At 46.2% G+C, this 19,743-nt stretch overlaps 1 protein-coding gene across 1 annotated transcript in view; it reads right to left on the reverse strand.

Moving 5' to 3' along the window:
• Window positions 1–1,172: 1,172 nt before the first annotated feature.
• Window positions 1,173–19,743, reverse strand: part of Galnt8 (polypeptide N-acetylgalactosaminyltransferase 8) — a 31,818-nt gene continuing 13,247 nt past the window's right edge. The window contains exons 4-11 of the mRNA XM_021631735.1: window positions 18,696–18,879; window positions 17,724–17,921; window positions 17,140–17,254; window positions 13,111–13,296; window positions 11,211–11,348; window positions 10,750–10,845; window positions 8,447–8,614; window positions 1,173–1,322 (exon numbers count right to left, since the gene is read on the reverse strand). Of these exons, the coding sequence (XP_021487410.1) occupies window positions 1,173–1,322; window positions 8,447–8,614; window positions 10,750–10,845; window positions 11,211–11,348; window positions 13,111–13,296; window positions 17,140–17,254; window positions 17,724–17,921; window positions 18,696–18,879 (1,235 nt within the window). The remainder of the gene's footprint in view (window positions 1,323–8,446; window positions 8,615–10,749; window positions 10,846–11,210; window positions 11,349–13,110; window positions 13,297–17,139; window positions 17,255–17,723; window positions 17,922–18,695; window positions 18,880–19,743) is intronic.

Consider the following 19,743-nt stretch of genomic DNA (forward strand, 5'->3'; position numbering starts at 1 on the left):
TATTTTATATCTCGTGTGTGTCTGCTGCATCTAGTGTATTTTTGTATGTGCGTACATATGTGGATGGGTCAGAAGACAACTTGAGGGAACCAGTTCTCTCCTTCCACGGGGCAGCTTCCTGGGGACAAACTCAGGTTGTCGGGCATGGTGGCAAATGCCTATACGCTCTGAACCATCTTGGCAGCCCACTTTCATAATTTGGGAGGTAAAATTCTAGAGGTGGAATTCTTGCACAAAGAGAAAACACACATACACTATTTTTGGACACTGCCAATTAAGCCCACCAAGAAGCTGGCAGGAGTTTGAGTCCCTGTCACGGAGGTGTGAAATGACCTGTTGCCAACATCCCACAGAATGTGCTCTGTACTGTTTTTCATTCACCAGCTGAGTGGAAAGTTACCTTCGGGCACCTTCAGTTGTTTGCCCACTGGGAATGAAGTCAAATGCTTCTCCACACACCCAAGGCTGCTGTGTCTTTGGCCACTCTGCAGGAGACCTCAGGAGCCCGCAGCACACACAGGATCCTTCTCCCTCTCCCGCCTATGTGACCATTCCCTCCCACTGTGGGAGAGACTGGCCACCCAGAGGCACCTACAGTGAGGATGTGGTATTGGGATTTGAGAAAGTCAGTTGTGTCTGCTGCTTCTTTAGGGACATTTCATTCAGGGAGGGAATTGAGGCCACCTGGGTAGCTGTCGAGCTCCTGGATTGAAGAGGATCCAGTCTCTCTCACGTGGCCCAGCCCAAGACAGCCTGGGGAGATGAGCAGATGAGCAAGGAGGAGGTGTGGGGCAGGTGGTGATAGTAGCTGTCAGGAATGAAGGCTAAACAGCATTGGTGGAAGTCAAAGATAAACTTTCATCCCTCTAGCTGTCTCCGTCCGCAGCATGGCCAGATGATGCTGGCTATTTCAAGAAGTTTCCCAGAATGGAGCTTCATGCCTATCACGATCTCCCAAGGCAAGCCAGGGACGAGGCTTCTGAGTTTCCACTGTTCTCCCCAGCAGAGACACCCTGACATGTGCCCAAGCCTCTCCTCTTCAAGTCGCTTGCTGAAGTCGGCGGAGACAGGCACATGTCTGTGGCTCACCCTCTCCTAGTTCCAACAGGGCTGTGGCTGGTCACCACTCCAGCCTTTAGGAACTGCCCCCACAAATCCAAGTTCTCTGGGACTCACTGGCTGTCAGTGGCCCAAGTTCTGCCTATATGCTGGATGTTCCATATTTGTTGGGTACAGTTCTCTAACACAAGCCTGTAGGGGCCCGAGGGGTCCTTCCTGATCTCCAGACACCTTGCGGTATCCCTGTTTTTGATGGATTTTCCCTGGATGGGAGAGACAAAGGTAAGGTGTTGACTTGTCCGCCTAGGCAGTACATCCACTAGCTCTGCTTACCTTGCAGGATTCCTCAGTACTCGCTCAGAGAAGAAAGAGAAGCAAAGAGTAGAGTTAGCCTGCCAATAGCTCTCTGCCCACTGTGCACAAGCTCGGCAGCTGCAGCTGTGATGCCTTGCTGGAGTAAAAGGCCAGCTCTGCACTCAGCTGGAAATCATGGCTGTATCCTGTATCTGCCCCTTGCCTTCCTTTGGACTTCTTCACCCTTGTGCCCACAAAATCCCTCAGGACTTCTCTTCCTTGTTGTCCCCATCCACCTTCAAAAGAGGGAGGTTTAGAGCAGAAACCACACAGGAACCTTAGCCCATTTACCTCATCCCTCTGAACACCCTCGCCATACCACTGCCCATTGGACTTTACTGCAGAACTGAGGTAGAGTCCTCACTTCCCATATCCATACCACAGGACCTTGGGCAACTTTAATAACCTCTCCTTCTCTAAAATGGGTTTAGAAGCAATGTGAAAGCTAGAATTGGGGGTCACTGTTCTTTGAGTGCCCTGTGCCAGATATAAAGAAGTTATATGATGGCTATAAGTCCAACTCTGTTTATCCCCTCCCTGTTCTGTCTGAAGGGAGGGTGGGGAGGAGGAAAACTGATCCTTCTTTTTCCTTTTCTCTTAAGGCTTCCTCAGTCTGTGTGCACTATCCGTCTCTGGGCCCTACCCTCACTCCTGGCCCTCTTACTCCTCCTCTGTCACACCTAGCACCCTTCTCTCCCAGCATTTAGCTAGTGCCTGGGCCAGGTGATTTTCCCTTTCTGTCCTCCCATTATTGCCAGCACTCACAACAACACTTTCTGGTCTAGCCCACCCCCTTCATCACAAACTACCCATCCACCCCCTTGCTGATCCCCAGATTCACCTGCCCTGGACTTGCGCCCCATGCCCACGCTGCTGCCACTCCCGTAAGGAATCCATCCATTGTAGGTCATGTGGGACTACCCTCCGGGTTCCAGAATGCCCTATCTGCTGCCCCAGTCTTCCTTCTCCCACAGACCACAGCAGGATCCTCTTACAGCGGCCAGGCTCAAAAAGCACCGGCAGCAGCCTGGCTTCCAGGAAGCCTGGCCCCCACAGTCACCCCACTGCCTCTCCAGCGCTGCCTCCATCTTCATCTCCATTATTAGCACTTAACTGTCAAGGTCATCCTTCTATTTCTGCTGTATCTTACAGAAGAGCTCTCCACCTTCCACAGGATGCTGCTCCATGGACACCCTCAAGGGAGTTGCCCTATCTCTTTCACCCATCAGCAGTCTCTCTGTGCTCAGTCCAGCCACCACTGGTACTAGAGAGCATTCCTCCTCCAGGCTAGCATCCTGTGTTCCTTTGTGTTCTTTTTCTCTCTGTGTTTCAGTCTCTCTCTCTCTCTCTGTGCCTCTGTCTCTCTTTCCCATTTCCACTACTTTTTAAAAATATCTGTATTTTTATGTAGGTTTGTCTTTTTTTTTTTCCAAGACAGGGTTTCTCTGTGTAGCCTTGGCTGTCCTGGACTCACGCTGTAGACCAGGCTGGCCTCTAACTCACAGAGATCTGCCTGCGTCTGCCTCCCAGAGTGCTGGGATTCAGGCGTGCACTGCCACTTCCAGCTTTGTATCTGTCTTTTTACAGGGTTTTGTCACTGTGAAGAGACACTGTGACAATGGCAACTCTTATAAAGAAAACCATTTCATTGGGGCTGGCTTACAGTTTCAGAGATATAGCCCATTATTATCATGGCAGGAGGCATGTCAGTGTGCAAGCAGACACGGTACTGGAGAAGGAACTGAGAGTTTTACAGATAGGCAGGCGACAGAAGACTGAGATGCACTTCTTCCAACAAGGTCACACCTCCTAATAGTGCCATTCCCTATGGGCCTATGGGAGCCGTTTGCATTCAAAATATCCAAACAAATTTCATAATATTAAAAGGTAAGAAACCCAAACCCAAAGCTTAACTCTAGCACCCCTTTCAGCCGACATTCAGTGTCCTCCTCCTTCCGTACCTAACTCCCCCGCCTCCCCCACACACATACAAATCTAACTATCAGACAATTGGGTAATAACATAGTCATTAAGATTCTGTGACTTGATCCTGGCCAGTTACTATGCTGTGCAATCTTGGGGGAAACTACTTGAATTTTTGGCGTGTGCATGTGTGTGTGCTTCAGCTCCTTTGTAAGCAGAGTAATTGAACCTTCTTCTACACCACATGCAGTCTGGTTCCAGCCACGTGGCAAATACTCAACAACTCTAGGCTAACATAACTTATGATGAGCTTTTAGACCAACTCAATAACCCATTTTCAACATTCTCTCAGCTTCCATAGGGCAAACTGGGACAGCGGTCCTTACCTCAGCTGGATTCCTTGACATATTCATCTGGAACTTGCAGTGTGTGTGTGTGTGTGTGTGTGTTAGGGCATTGCTTATCAGTTTTTAAAATGATTTTTGTGTTTCCTTCACCTTTAAGACAGTAATATATGCCTTATTTATTAACCAAGGGAAACATCTTTGAAATTGGAAGTTCTCATGATTGGATAACAGTATAATATTGTTTTTTATATCCTACTTTATTTCACGTAATTTAGGTTTTATAAGACAGGCTTTGTGTAGTCCAGGTTGGCCTCAAGCTCACTATATGACTAAGGATGGCCTTGAACTCCTGTTCCTCCTCTTCAATGTCCCAGAGGCAGGGATTATGGGCATGAACTCCACATCCTGTCTCCATCTTGCTTTTTAAGATGAACAGTTTTGGTTTTCCCAAATTATCGCTCAAACAGCCACTGGCACTGGCTCCCTGGTGCTCGCCAGAGGTTATAGCCTCCTCTGAATTACTCAAGACTCAGAATCATGAGAGTAGAAGTAAGCAGAGTAACCCTATCTACCCCTCAGGCCTTTCAAAACTTTATGGTAAAACAATTTGTAAGTTGGGCCTAAAAAGTAAATAAAGTATATAGTAGAGACTGAGTATCTAATCAAGTATCATTTTCATATCTGAACATTTCTGCTTCTAGGACCTAATATGGATAGGAAAGGACTGAAGAGAAAGAATTGACACCAAGAGCCACCCAATCACCTTCCTTTTTAACTTGTAGAGTTGTGGTCATGGAGGTCACAAAAACAGACATGGCTGCAGCCTCAGAGTGGCAGACAGACTGTCCTTTTGTCCTGCAGGCCAGGTCATCTACTCAGATAAAACATCTCTTCATTCATCAACCTTAGTAACTAAGTAGGTGACGGTGATGACTTATCTCCATATCAACCTGACCGGGTTTGGATTCACCTGGGTTGGAATCACACTCTTGGGTGTTTTCAGGGAAGTTAACTGAGGAAGGAAGACCCACCCTAAATTAGGGAGGTACCATCCTATGACCTGGGATCTGAGGCTGAATAAATAGGAAAAAAAGGGAGAAAGCAGAATTCATCAGTTTCCTGCCATTACCATGCCTTCCTTCCAATGGTGGACTGTATCCCCTCAAACCATGAGCCAAAATACACCCTCTTCTTCTCTTAAGTTGCATTTGTCAGATATTTTGTCACAATACTGAGAAAAGTAATTAACACAGCCATCTTTCAAAATTCCTCTGGGAAGACAAATTTCCAGATGTTTGAATAATTATCTCTTTAGGGTAAATGGTATCTTTAATTCCAGGAGCTTTACTATAAAATATGACATTAAGGGAAACAAAAGCATGTTCCCAAAAACTTCATATGTATTTGCTACCAGGAGGAATGTGTCCTGTTTAAGAAAAGTGAGAAGAAGGTAAATAGAGAGGACAGGAACTCCAAAAGGAGAGCAACAGAACAAGAAAATTTGAACCCAGGGAACTTCCCAGAGACTCATACTCCAACCAAGGACTATTTATAGAGATAACCTAGAACCCCTGCACAGATGTAGCCCATGGCAGTTCAGTGTCCAAGTGGGTTCCATAGTAATGGGAACAGGGACTGTCTCTGACATGAACTCAGTGGCTGGCTCTTTGATCACCTCCCCCTGAGGGAGGAGCAGCCTTACCAGGCCACAGGAGATGACAATGCAGCCACTTCTGATGAGAACTGATAAACTAAGTTCAGAAAGAAGGAGAGGAGGACCTCCACTATCAGTGGACTTGAGGAGGGGCATGCGTGAAGAAGGGGAAGGGAGGGTAAGATTGGGAGGGGAGGAGGGAGGGGTTTATGGGGGGATACAAAGTAAATAAAGTGTAATTAATAAAAAAAAAGAAGGAGGACTCTGGCTAAAAAAAAAAAAGAAAAGTCAGCATTTTACTAGCATTTAAGCTTGTGATGCCAATTTTAAGACGTGCCATTGAGTGATTAGATTTATGACTTCGTGTTGAGATTGTACTTTGTAAACACTTAAGAGATTGAGGAGTGACTTGTGAACATAGTCTGCAGTAGGTAAGGAAATTCGGTATTTTAAACCATAAAATAAAAACTGATGAAGTTAAGGACTCAGCATTGTTAGTCTTGTCCATTAAGGATTTGAAAACCCATTGGTGCACTAGGCCTGCCAGATGCTGGGCCTGTCAATGACCATTAATTGTAGGAGTCATTACAGAAGGAGGCAGCCTGGTCTGGCAGGGTGGCTAAAACCGCTGAGCCGGTGGGAAGTCCTTGCCTGCTCCTGTGTCTAAGAACCATTTCCCTAGAAACTCCTCAACATCACTAGGATGTGAAACATCCCCCAAGGACCTGTGTGTTTAAGCCTCTTCAGTATGGCACTACTGGGAGAGGGTGGGAAGGAGCAGAGGTCTTCCAGTTATCAGGATGTGATTTCAGAGGGAAACATGAGAATCTAAACCTTTCTTCTTTCTCTTCTGCTTATGGTTCATGATAAGAGTGTGTTTTGATTTGTCCTGTGTTTCCACTGACTCACTCCAGGCCTCAGACCATGCGGACAATTGATCAGGATGTAGACTGAACCAAAATAAATATTCTCCTTCAGTTACTTCAGTTCATAAAACTGTGATGGAAAGCTGATAAGACTCTTCCACTCATGGAAGACAGCATAGTCCTTTCTCATAGTTCATCTCTCCAAGCTTTCATTTGGTTCTCAGTCACTTGTCAGATGCCTACTGTGTTCCAGATGCTGTCAGACCACAGAGTGACCGACAACAGACAAAACCAAGCCAGGCCATGCTCCGTGGTGGAAAGAGGCAGGTGGGGAAGCAAGGCATGGTAGTGCCTGCCTGTAATCCTGGCACTCTGGAGGCTGAGGGTTGTAAATTCCAAGCCCACAGAGTGAGAGCCTATCTAAAAAAAAAAAAAAAGAAAGAAAGAAAAAAGCAAAGTTGGAATAAACACTCTTCTAAGAGACAGTAAGACAAGGACAAAGGAACCCTGAGAGTGTCTGGACCACTCCTGTGGCCACCCACTCCTGTGGGTCACAAAAGGCTCCCTCAAGGAAAGACTGTCTGGACCCAATGGGACACTTCGCCTAGTCCTGGTGAGGAGGGAGTGGGAAGGACAATACCTGCATAGGGCTGAGGAGAGCGTGGCTACTTGCTGTTACTAGAGCTGAGGCTGCTCCTCCTCCACGTGCTCTCTTGCTCTGTTTTCCTTGCCTTGCCTTCTCCTTCCCTTCCTCTCCCTCCTCCTCGTAATCAATATTGTCTAGTTCAGGAAGACCATAAAACCCTCTGAACCTGTTTTGAGCATATCCCTGAAGGGGTCCCAATAGCTAGCAGCAAATTCTTAAAAACAAAAGAAAACCACCACCACAAACTGTCTTTAAAAACATTATCCAAGGAGCTGGAGAGATGACTCAGTGGTTAAGAGCACTCGCTGCTTTTCGCAGAGATCAAGTTTGGTTCCCAGCACCTCTACTGGGCAGTTCACAACCACGTGTCACTTCAGTTCCAGGTAATCTGACATTTGTTAATGAGTTAATATGAAGTAAATTTAAATAAATAATTTTTAAAGTTATTTGCTAGCAGGGCATTGAGGTTGATGCACATCTCTCCAGCTGGAGAAGGATCCTGAGTTCTGGGCCAGTCTGAGCTACAGAATGAGAATATCTAATTTTTTTTTTTAAAAAAAAAGTTAATTGTCCATGTTTCTTCAAATGTAGCCTGTGATCCTGTACAGGCAGGTTGGCATCTCCCCGACAGGACATCATGGTCCCGCCCAAGAGGCCTAAGACACAAGTCTTTGAAGCAGCCTAGACATAAAAAGAACTCACACAGAGACTGTGCTCAGTGAGGTTCCTGGCATTACTCTCATAGAACTTCTGGCAAGTTCTCTCTGCCCTGTTCTGGTCATTCGATGTGGAACTTAAAGAGGGGCTTTGTTTATTCTTTGAGATGGGGTCTTGCTGTGTAGCCCTTGGCTGGGCATAGAACTCACCATGCAGACCAAGATGGCCTTGAGCTTTTGGTGATCCTCCTGCCTTTGCCTCCTGAGTGCTAGGGTTACAGGTGTGCACCACTGCTCAGCTGAAGGCAGGGCTCTTATATATTTCCTCCCAGTGCTCCCAAGCCTGATACTTATTACTAATCAAGTTAGTCATCTTTATCAGCTGCTCCGGTGTGCTAGGCATACGCCATGTCACACACTATTTCATTTAATCCCCCAAAGTAGGTAGATAGTGTCTCCATTTTGTATATAAGGAAACCTAGTAAGGGAGGGCAGGGAACTTTCTAAAGGTGACTAGGCCAGGATTTGAGACCATGTTTTTGAGGACCACATCAGTCTGAAGTACTTTTCTCTCTTAACCACTCCTCTTTATTCAGGAGATCCAGCTTCACAGCCAGTTCCATTGGTGCAATATATTCTGCTGTTTTAAGGAAGGACCACTGTCATGCAACCTTCCTGAAGCGCCACTCAGATGCACCAGAAACTATCAACCATGAGGCAAAAGATGGCAGCACAACAAAGCCTAAAATGGTTGTTAGAGGGTTTTGGTTGGTGTTGGTATTGATGTGGTGGTGGTGGTGGTGGTGGTGTGTGTGTGTGTGTAGTTTCTCCCTACACACTAACATAGAAACTCATTTTGGTAAAGCACTTCAGATTACAACCAAACCTGAACCTCTCATGCTGTATTTAGATAGCTGCACTCTCAAACCCAAGCCACTCACCTGCTGAAAATCCCAGTAGATGTGCTGTCTGCTTTTCACTGCCTCAGAACACAGCTCCAGTGTGGGCTTCCCCCCGCTGTCTGTTAGGCAATATTGTCGTTCATAGATGTCTTCTTTTGCAATTAGTTCCCCCACGTAGAATTCCCCAGAGAGGAGGTAGTATATGTTCTACAAGAGAGCAAGGAAACCAGGCCAGGCCCAGTGAGCAGGGAGGCCTCATCCATTAAGATGTACTCCAGGAGGCCTAGCTACAGACAGGGTTGAGAGCGTTCAAGTGACTACGATAGGTCTCAACCACCCTTCTGTGTTCAAGAGACCAAGCCTCATAGCCAGTTCCAAGGTGGTGGGTTTTTTTTCTGTACCCTGCCACAGAAACTTAAGGGATTCAGGAAAGACATGAGGATGAGTGGCCTAGGCGTGGGGCAGCATGAACATCTTGGGACATGGGTTTCACTGCCTCTCACCAGCGCTGGCACATTCTAGCAAGAAAGCCAGACACAAGAAGGGACACTTAGGCCACACTCCTACCAAAAGGCCTCTGTGATAGCTGGATGTCTCACAAAAGCTCGTAGGTTGGATGGTTGGTGACCAGATGGTGAATCCAATCCCTGAGAGCTGACTGGGTCCTGAGCATGCCAATCTAATAGATTCATTTCCTTGGTAGATTCATAATCAGATAATATTGTTGGGGCTGGGTGGCCTGGTCGAAGGAGACCCCTGGGAACATGTTCTTAGGTGTTGCTTCTCGCCCCTGCCCCTCGTTTCTTCCCCATCCCTCCTATGGTTGCACCCCTGCTAGCAACTTTGCTATGATGCTTTGCCTCACGAGAAGCCCACAGCAATGGAGAGATGCAACTGAAACCTTAGGTCAAAGTAAAACTTTCTATCCAAAGCTGTTGCTCACAGGTGTTCTACTACAGCAATGGAGAGCTGATTAACATGGTTCTAAGAGAACCACAGCTTGTACGGATGATGGATGGAGTTTTTCTTTGAAGAATTCTCTCAAATGAAGCTAAGACACCATCAATAGAATCCCAAATGATGCTGATCACAGAGAAGCAGCCTTCCTTCAAATTCCTAACCTGATAATAGACCTTAAGTGGATGTGGATGAGTCTTTGTGGCTCAGGTTTCCAACTCTTCTGTGGCTATTCTATCAGGTGCCACATAAAAATGGCTCTGCAAGGGGGCATTTAAAACAAAGTGAAAGATAGCTGGTGATGTCACTCATGGGTAAAGTGGTTGCCTAGCATACAGGAGTGAGTTGGCATGCACCTGTAGGCCCAGCACTTGGAGGAAGTGGGATGAAAGCATGCAAACCAAGAGAGTTGGGGTGGCAAAGCTGAAGATATGGCTCAGCAGTTAGGAGCACTGGCTGCTCTTGTAGAGGACCTGGGTTCCATTCCCCGCACCCACATGGTAGTTCACAACCATCTGGAAGCAGGGGATCCTGTGCCCCCTTCTGACATCTGTGGACACTAGGTACTCATGAAGTGCATGCGTGTAGGCAAAACACTCACACACATGAAATAAATATATCTTTAAACACATTTTTTAAGCAAAGTAAGGTCTCTTGCATGTTCTTGGGACCCTTTTCCTCCTGAGTTATTTCTTCTAGTCTTGCTGGGAGGGTTTGTATCTAGTCTTATTGTATCTTGTTATGCCATATTCTGTTGATATTACTAGGAGGCCTACTGTTCTTTGGAGGAAAACTTGGCAAGCAGTGGATCTGGGGAAGAGATGTAGGGAGAGCTGGGAGGAGTAGAGGGAGGGAAACTGCAGTGGAGATGTGATGTATGAAAGAAGAATACATTTTTTCAAAGAAAATTTAAAAATACAAAATAATGTGCGTCAGTATTCCCAATGACAAAGTCCCATAAGGACAACCTCTGCTTGGTGTCATATCTCTTCTAACCTTCCTTCTGCCTCTGTTCTGCAGGAGAACAGATGAACTTGCTTGTCCACTTCCAAGGCACACATCCACAGAATGAATAACATAGCCACAAGTTTAGATGAAAAAAAAAAAGTGATGGGAGGTGATTACCAATAAAATTGTCACCCGGAGAATGACTGTCATATAACGGAGACTTCCTGCCTGTTCTCCCTACCCCTGTGGGTCTGTCTGTCACTGTTGTACTTTTTTCTTTTTTTCCATTACATATTACCCAGAATGCTCGCCTCCTGCCTTCCACATCCTCTCACAGGAAGTAAACTCTACCTGTGGCCCAGGTTCTCATTGCCCGAGTCAAGGCAGACCTTGGTGGGGTCTGAGATACCGTGCATCCCAGATACGGTGGGAGATACCTGTGCACGGAACTCATGACAGCGGGCCATTTTGGGAGAGTCGCCTGGAGCAGGTCCTCGATCCAGGCAAACATTTTCATCCAATGAATTTTTCATCTAAAGGAGAAAACACAACCACACCGTTGGAAAGATGTATGGAGAGAAGGTACCCCAGGCCCTGTACTTTTTGGTCTTGGGTTTGATTGTACCATAGGATGACAGAAAATAGAACCAGCAGAGGGCGATCTGATTATGCCCAGTTCAGAGGAATAAAGCCCCACCTGGGATGAGGAGATAAGTGGTTCAAGTAAGGGCTGCTGTTTACAAAGGGAGTACAGGTGGAGAAGAAAAAGAATAGGATGTTGGGAAGACAGGAAACCTCTCAGGTAGGAGAGGAAGGGGGGCTGATTGCTTTGGGTTTCTAGCCTTGTCTTTTGACAATGAAGCAGTTCAAATCTGAACTGCAGTTTCCCAACACGTACTCTTCCGTAGCAGACAATGTTGGAGATTGGCTTCAAGAGTGGGTAGATATTTTTCAGGTACCAGTCAAAAGTTTTGCATTTCAGTTTCTCCCTGAGTGCCTTTCTAGAAGAAATGTCTCCATAGTCGATTCCAGAGTTCTGAAGAGAAAATACAGGAAGTATGTGTTCATCAGATTTCAAAACACCTTGACTCAATCAATTGATACGGATCATGTGGGCACTGACTGTTTTCCTTGTAACCATGGGGATGACCTTGAAATCTTATAATCACAGGGAAATCAGAAAAGGCTGAAGCCCTTCTTCACCCAAGCTGATTTCTCATGACTGATTTCTCCTGTTTTGAGATGCTACTGGCATCAGAAAGGTATAAAATACAATGGCCAGAAAAACTTAAACAAAACTTCAGGTACCAAGATTCAGACTAAAATGGAAACTATGCAGCGATGGTTTTTGTGAAGAACCACTGTGAAGGAATACTAAGCCAGGAAGAGGGAGATGGAAACGCACAAACTGAATCTGCTGTCTTCCCAGATTTCTTGTCAGGTCTGCTTCTGATGGAACTTAGTTCATTGGTTTAGGGAACTTCCTTTACAGCTTGACACAACCCAAGTATGACACTGCCAAGATATGAAGCTAAGGGTGCCTGGGGGCCGGGTGCTCATTTGCCCATGAAGCCTGCTGTCCTGGCCACCAGAAGACTTGAGCTAATTGCAGGAGACCACTGATGGCTCAGTGGGGATTTTCATGACTCTGGACTCTGAAAGGGGGTCAGGTATTTGAGGACTTTTTTATCTTCTCCAGATTAGTGCCTCCTGTGCCACATCTAGCTCCTGATCTCTAGGCATGGCCTTCTTCCTTCTAGGCTAACTCCACAGGCTCTCACTCGTCAGACTCCACAGCTTTCTGGAGACTACCCGAGCATCCCCTGTGATGGAAGAGGTGTGTGACAATGAGGTGACCGGTCTCTGTAAGCCAAGCGTGCCTCAACAAACAGGATCCAGAGATCAGGGAGATAAGATAGTGCAGCAGCCTGAAGCAGACGGGGAGAAAGTGGGCTCAGCTCAGAGCATCCCCAGTCACATGAATCCAGCAATTCTATAGTACCTCCTCTCATACCTCTGGGGGCCACCTGCCATAGTCTTACCCTCTTAAGGGAGCAAATGCCCAGGGCTGGGTATGTTGCTCTGTTGGTGGAACACTTGCCTAGCGTGCCTGAAGCTCTGGGTTCAATCCCCAGCACTACACGAAACCAAGTGTGGTGGCACGTGCTTACAGCTCTAGCCTTTGGGAAGTTGGGGGTAGGAGGCCCAGAAATCCAGGGCCATCCTCAGCTACAGAGCATGTCTGAAGCCATCCAGGGCTACAAGAGACCCTGTTTTAGAGGAAGGTTCAGGACAGAGATGCCCAAGGCAGGCTTGTCTGCTTTGAGTCTTATCTCTGGCCCTTGCTGCTTATATGGTTGTTCTCTTCAACAGTTTATTTCCAACTCCCTTTGTGCCTGGTTTCTTCATCCACAAAAGATACTCTGTAGGTTAAACAACTCATGTATGAGCCAGTGAGAGCCGGCTCAGGCCTATCATGCCAGCACTGAGGAAGCTGAGGCAAGATTGCCGTGAGCTCTAAGCCAGCCATCCTCAGAAAACAAAAACTGGAAGGAGGAAATTGAATACATCAAACAACATCTGGACACAGTGTTATACAACCGTGAAACTGTTGCCACACTGGGGACCTTACCTCGGAGGCTCACCTCATTCGTCAATGAGTCATCGATACATGAGCCTTACCTCATTCCTCAGGCCTTGGGATGTTGCGTTTGTCCCAATAGCACATTTCTCATTCCCCACCATCGCTGCTACCTCCCCTTCCTTCATTTCCCTCCTCTGTTCAATCCATCACCAACCTGGAGAGGGATGTTCCAGGCCAAGTAGACCATGTCTTTGTATTTGTCCATCCAGATTTCGGCCACTCGCAGTGCGTTACGCCGCAACAGAATGCCTGGGTCCATGACATAGGGCTTGTGGTGTCTCTCCAGATGACCGACCCGGGAGCAGGGTAAGATTTCAATCTTCCCTCCACACTGCCACACCTACAGGAGAAGGACAGTGCTGCCGCCTTCCTTCACAGTGAATCGACAAGGAGATCCCGTTTGAGACCCTCCCCTTTTGAGTCAGGATCTCACTCTGAAGCTTAAGTTGCCCAGGAACTTGCAAGTTAGCCCACACTGACCCCATCGCAACCCTCCTGCCCCAGTTCATGAGTGCAGGGATTGCTGACGTGAGCCACCACAGTCAGCCTGGAAATCGTTTTACAAATACTCTAAGTTTAGTCTTCCCATTCCCACCTCAATGTCACTTCCCAAACTTCTTGCATAAATCACCCTCTCAAACTGCTTCTTTCCTGGTGTCACTCATTCTGGGTGTTCTCCTAAAAGTCTCAAAGAAGAGACTTCCCCAGATCAAGGGTAGAATGTAATACTGACTGGCTATTGATTTTCAGCAGCGCATCGACCCTAATCACAGGTGTCATGAGTTAATGATATCATCTTGCTAGGTGTCATGATATACACCTGTAATCTCAGCCCTGGACAGACACAGTATTGTTGTATGTTCAAGGGTACCCTGATCTACAAGTTGCAAGCTGGCCAAGGTCACATAATGAGACCCTGTCTAGAAACAGCACACTGGAGCACACACACACACACACACACACACACACACACACACACACGAAAAGAGAAAAAAGAGGGAAGAAGAGAGGAAGTGGGGGAGGGGCACAAAGGAAAAGACCTTTCCAGGACTTCCTGGCCCAGGTCTGGCATTTCAGCAACACCAGAGGCTGAGGAAAAGTTGCTAATTCAAAGCTTACCTAAACCACAGAGCCAGTTCCAGAACATTTCCAGTTGATGGAATTATCCGTTCATGTAAATTTAGAAGAGAAAAATATATAACAGTCAGCACAAAGGGCCTTTGCATTCATATTAAAATAAAAAATGGTTTATAAAATAATAACTTTTATCAATTGTTCTTGCTAAACAATTTTCAACTCCTGCTATTTCAATTTATTTACTCATTAGTTTACTTTTTTAATTAAAATGTGTTTGTAGGTATTGTGTTTGCTTGTGTGTTTATGAGGAGATCCAAGGTTGACAGGGGGTGGTCTTTCCTGGGTTTCCCACTGGGCCTGAAGCTCATCCACTGAGCTAAGCTGGTTGACCACTGCACCTCAGGGACCCCTTGCTTCCACCTTACCCACCTTCCCAGGACTGGGGTTACAGATATGCCCCATGGTGCCAGGCTTCATATATGAGTGTTAAGGACCCAACCCAGATGCTCATGCTTGATTTTTGGTTCTATTGTATTATTTCTTTCTTTGAGACAGCGTCTCACTCTCTAGCCAAGGCTGACCCTTGAGTTTACAGCAAGAGCCTTAGCCTGCTGTGTGCTGGAGCTGCAGGCATGAACCACCACATTCGGCTTTGCTATCCCAATTTATTCTTGTTTCCCAATCTGTCTCTCTCTTTGCCTCTCACCCCTTCCACAGACACAAAGTCTCTGCTCTTAAAACCTATCTTAATAGTTTTTATGAATTTAACCCTCATCTTGCAGAACACACAGGGATTGTTTTTGTTCTCGTTTAATAACTTGCTCATGTTTGTCAGTTGGGCTTGTCAGCAGTCACATGACAGAGCCAGATTCTGAACCCAAGTGTCCACCTGTTAATGTCTCACTCTGTGCCTGTAATGCAGGTGCTGTGTGAGTGCTCGATTCTTTCCTACTCATCATTCCTATCCACACATCCCAGGGCACCACTAAAACAGTACTCTCCAGGAGAAAAGCACTCCATGCCATCCCAGTGTCCTCTAGGTTCTGCTTTTAAAGAAAAACAGATCCTCACAAGTGGCCAGAGGGAAATGGTGAACACACATAAGGAAAAAAAAAAAAAAAAAAAACACAATGATGTGTCCCTTTTTCCTATTAGACTACCCAGTATCAAAGGGACAAAACCAGCAAATGCTGGCAAGGATAAAGAAAGCGCGCACGCACACACACACACACACACACACACACACACACTATTCAGACATTAAAAGCATATGACATGGATGGGTCTGGACATTTTAAGTAGAACAAGACAGGCACAAAAAGGCACATACCACATGATCTCATTCATATGTGAGATCTAAAAGGGTTCATCTCATAGAAGCTGAGGGTAGAATAGTGGTTAACAAAGGCTAGAAGGATTGGGGTGGGGGAGGGTTGTTAGGAGCTGGTCAGTGGATAAAGACTCTAGTCTGGGGGCCAAGTTCAAGGGTTCTGAACCAAGAAGGATGCATGTAATTATCAGTAACCACTGTGAATCCCAAAATAGCTAGATCAGAGGATTTTGATTGTTCTTGCCGTGTGGAGATGGTGAAGGTTTAAGCTGATGGGTTGTTAATCATCCTGATTGCTTGGTTATACGATGCATCCATAAAGCCTAACAGTGATCACCCTCACTGATGGATAAAACAGTTCTGTAAAAACTGAAAGGTAAAAGTAATAGACAACAAACAAACAAATCTGACTTAAATAGGGAAACATGAAAAACAAATGAAGCAAAGAGGTGTGCTTGCAAATCAAGCCGCCCGGACATCAGTGAACTACATTAGCCAATCAGGGGAAGAGTGAGACCTTTTCTTGGTAACTAATTGTGGTTTCAGCAAGACTGACTTTTAAAATCCCATAATTGGGCTTCATGTGGCGCTGGGTAGAGTAGCTGCCCAACATGAGGCCCTGGGTTCTATGCCCAGAACTGCTAAACAACAACAACAAAAATCTACCACCACCTGGCATGGTGACCCATACTTGCAACCTCAGCCCGCAAGAGGGAGAGAAAGGAGGCTTATCATGAGTTCAGGACCAGCCTGATCTACATAGTCAGGCCCAGTTCATCTAGGAACACACAGTGAGATTCTGACTAAAAATAATAATAATAATAATGGAGGTTCATGCCTGTCATCCCAGTATCTCGGGAGGATGAGGTAGGAGGATTACCATGAACTTGGGGCTAGTGTTATCTGCATAGTGAGCTCCAGGAAAACCTAGACCACAGAGTAAGGCCCTCTCTCCAAAATTAGCTTTTTAATTAAAATGTGAGTCCCACATGACTAAGTAAATCAGATTTTGTTCTTTCTTTCTTTCTTTCCTTCTTTCTTTCTTCTTCTTCTTTGTTTTATTTATTTATTTATTTATTTGTTTGTTTGTTTATTTATTTATTTTTTAGACATGGTTTCTCTGTTTTAGCCCTGGCTGTCTTGGAATTCACTGGCCTCAACCTCACAGAGATCCACCTGCCTCTGCCTCCTGGGTCCTGGGATTAAAGGCATGCACCACCACACCTGTTCAAATAAAGAGCTGTAATAAAATCCTTTTTAAGCCATCTTATTTAAAAAAAAAAAAAAAAACAGAACAGAATTTAGCCTTTAAAGTACCTTGGAAAGCTACGGCAGGAAGATGATGAATTCAAATTGAGCCTATGCAACTGGGAAAGACCTTTTCTCAAAACTAAGACTAAGATTGTACCTCAGCGGTAGGGTATCTGTCCATCAAGTCTTTGGACTTGCCTTCCCCAGAGATGGTTTACCCCCAGAAAGTGCATTAAAAATGCTTGGAGTCCCTTGGAGAGAAAGAAACATCTTCCCAGCCTCAGCTCTACCTCTGACTACCAAAGCTCTCAGGTCACATGATGTAGTCCTGACCAGAGAGCTCCGCTCCAGAATCCTGTTGCCTACCACTTGCTTGTCATCCTTAGGACTAGAAACGTGGCTACGTGTCCATCTCTTGAGCAATGCACTCAGCCAAGTTCTAGGAGTCTAGGATGCCAGAGTCCCTATGACTTTCCACTACAACCCCCTCTGCTTTGTCCTGTAGAGAAGAGGGAAATTGCTCACCCTCAGGCTAAGCTCCACATTCTCCCCTCCATAGAACAGCATCCCGCCATCCAGAGCCCCTAGCTCTTCCAAGAAGATCCTGTTGGCAGCCAGGATGCCCATGATGGAAGGACTCCTGCAGGGGACATGGCAAGAAGGTTACTAATCCCTCTCCAAGAAACAGGTCAGCATGGGAGGGCTGGGAGCCCCCACAGTGAATTGTACCTCAACCTCTTCCTATCCTGGAAGCTTTGCTGGGATGTTCACTGTGCCGTCATCACCCTTTGCAAATGATGGTGGAATGTGATTTTTGTCATCTTTCTTCATAGTCTCATAATGCTAGAAGATGCCCCAGGTACTTTCCAAAATGCTAAATACCTTTGATTTTTGTCTGAAAACCTAGATAGGGCCAAATGTCTACCATTTTTAATCTGGGGCCAGGCCTTTGGGTTTGTTTTTGTTTTTGTTTTTGCTATTGTTATCATTGTTGTATGTTTTTCCTATCCCTCATCTGCTCGCCCATCCACCTCCACCACAATCATCAAAGGTAGACAAGCCCTGCCCAATTCATTCCGAGTAAGTTCCCTCAGCATGCTCAGACTTACCTCATTGGGGCAGTGACATCACCCAGATCAATCCAGGCCTGTGGGATACGATCATACTGGCACCACAGCTTCCAGCTAAACCCATAGGCTGCCAGTTTGTACTTTTTCAGTTCAAATGTATCAAAGTTAATATTGTCAAACACGGGGGACACGACCACAGTGTGGTCTTCCTGGATCCGAGCCAAAATGGGCTCTGCCCTGGAAGAAGAGAACTCAGTAAATGCAGCAGTGTGGCTATGGGAGCCAGCAGTGGGCTGGAGCATATAGGAACACCGGGTGAACCTCGCCATGACAGAGAGGGCATTCTTACTTCCGCTGGACAGGAACTAAAAAGGGCCCTCTGGAGTCTGGAGAATTTCCTGGGCTCTAGATTTCTGGGACTCCTAGCAGCTGATCCAGGTCAAGAGCAGATTTGAAATCAGTGTCCAACTGCCACAGCCAGGACATTGTGAAATGAGGGCTGGCAATATTCTACCTGAGTTTACCTTATGTTTCCAGATGGTGTCTCTCTCCTGTGTGATTCTCCACACTGTCATGCAATCTTTGTTTTGCGTCATTTAAGAGCTAGGAAAACTGAAGGAGTTATGGGGGGGGGTACATTTTGCGTTTTAAAGAGAAACATACAAATGTCTAGTTGAGTGGCTATTCAAAGTCACAAAATTATCAAAGTCAGGGGCTGGCTATCAATATTCCAAGCCTCCATCCACCTCACTCAGACATACATGCGGTGTAGCCCAGACTAGCCTTGACTCTGTAACTCCTGTCTGCCTCTACGTTCCATATGGGTTTAGGCCACCACACCTGGCTTCTACTATTTCCCTTCTCCAACGAGACTTTCTGAATGAAAGCTTTACAATCTCCCTTTGTTCAAGGACTGGTTTCAGTATTCCCTGTCTGGAGAGCATCCTGACTTGCCATATACAATGGCTTAGTCCTGTCTTTTCCTGGCAGCAGCAGACTTCTGGAACCTACCATCCAACATTCACTTCAATGTGAGCATCCAAGATGGCGACCACATCAGCTGTAGCAGCCTCCAGGCCGGTGTTCCGGGCTTGTGCAAGACCTCTCCTCTTTTTGTGCCTCATGAGTTTCAGGACGACTGGATAGTTCTGGTTGTAAACCTTAATCTTCTCATCCAGTCGTGCCTTCAGTTCTCCTGTCAACCGGACACACAACCATTGAGACACTGAGTGTAATAACGAATGTGATACAGACATTTTATACAGTCCTGAAATAGCGTGTGGGTGATGCCGCTGTAAGGTGATCGACTCCAGAACCTTGACTGAGGGTGTACATAACATTTGCCCAGTGCCTTCCCCTGAGACATTTAGTATCATTCCTCATCCTTGAATATATCTGCTTAGGAGATGTGAATCACTGTCTACGAGTATATCATCATCATCATCATCATCATCATTATTTTGCTTTACATCCCTAGCACAGCTTCCCTTCTCTTCTCTCCTCCCGGTCACTATCCCCCCCCCTCCCAATCGACACCTCTTTCCCTCCTCCTCCACAGAAAGGGAAGGCCTCCCATGGATATCAACCAGCCTTGGAATATCAGGTTGCAGTAATACTGGGCTCATCTTCCTCTTGGGGATAGTCAAGGCAGCTCAGGTAGAGGAAAGGGATCTAAAGTCAGGCAGTGTAGTTAGGGACAGCCCCTGCTTCTGCTGTTAGAGGTCCCGCTAAAGCCCAAGCTGCACAACTGTTACTGATGTGCAAAGAGCCTGGGTTCGTCCCTTGCATATTCTCTGGTTGTCAGTTCAGTCTTTATGTGCCCCCAATGGGCCCATAAAATTAGTTTTCTATAGGCTAGTTTCCTGTAGGTTTTCTTATGGTGTCCTTGACCTCTCTAGATCCTTCAGTCCTTCCTCTCCCTTGTATACAGGAGTCTCCACTCAGTGTTTGCCTGTAAGCCTCTGCATCTGTTTCCATCATCCTCTGGGTGAACTATCTCATGACAATTATGTTAGACTCCTGTCTGCAAGTATAGCAGAATATCATTAAGTGTTAGGAG

This window comes from Meriones unguiculatus, chromosome 5 (genome assembly GCF_030254825.1).
Source record: "Meriones unguiculatus strain TT.TT164.6M chromosome 5, Bangor_MerUng_6.1, whole genome shotgun sequence".
NCBI lineage: Eukaryota > Metazoa > Chordata > Mammalia > Rodentia > Muridae > Meriones > Meriones unguiculatus.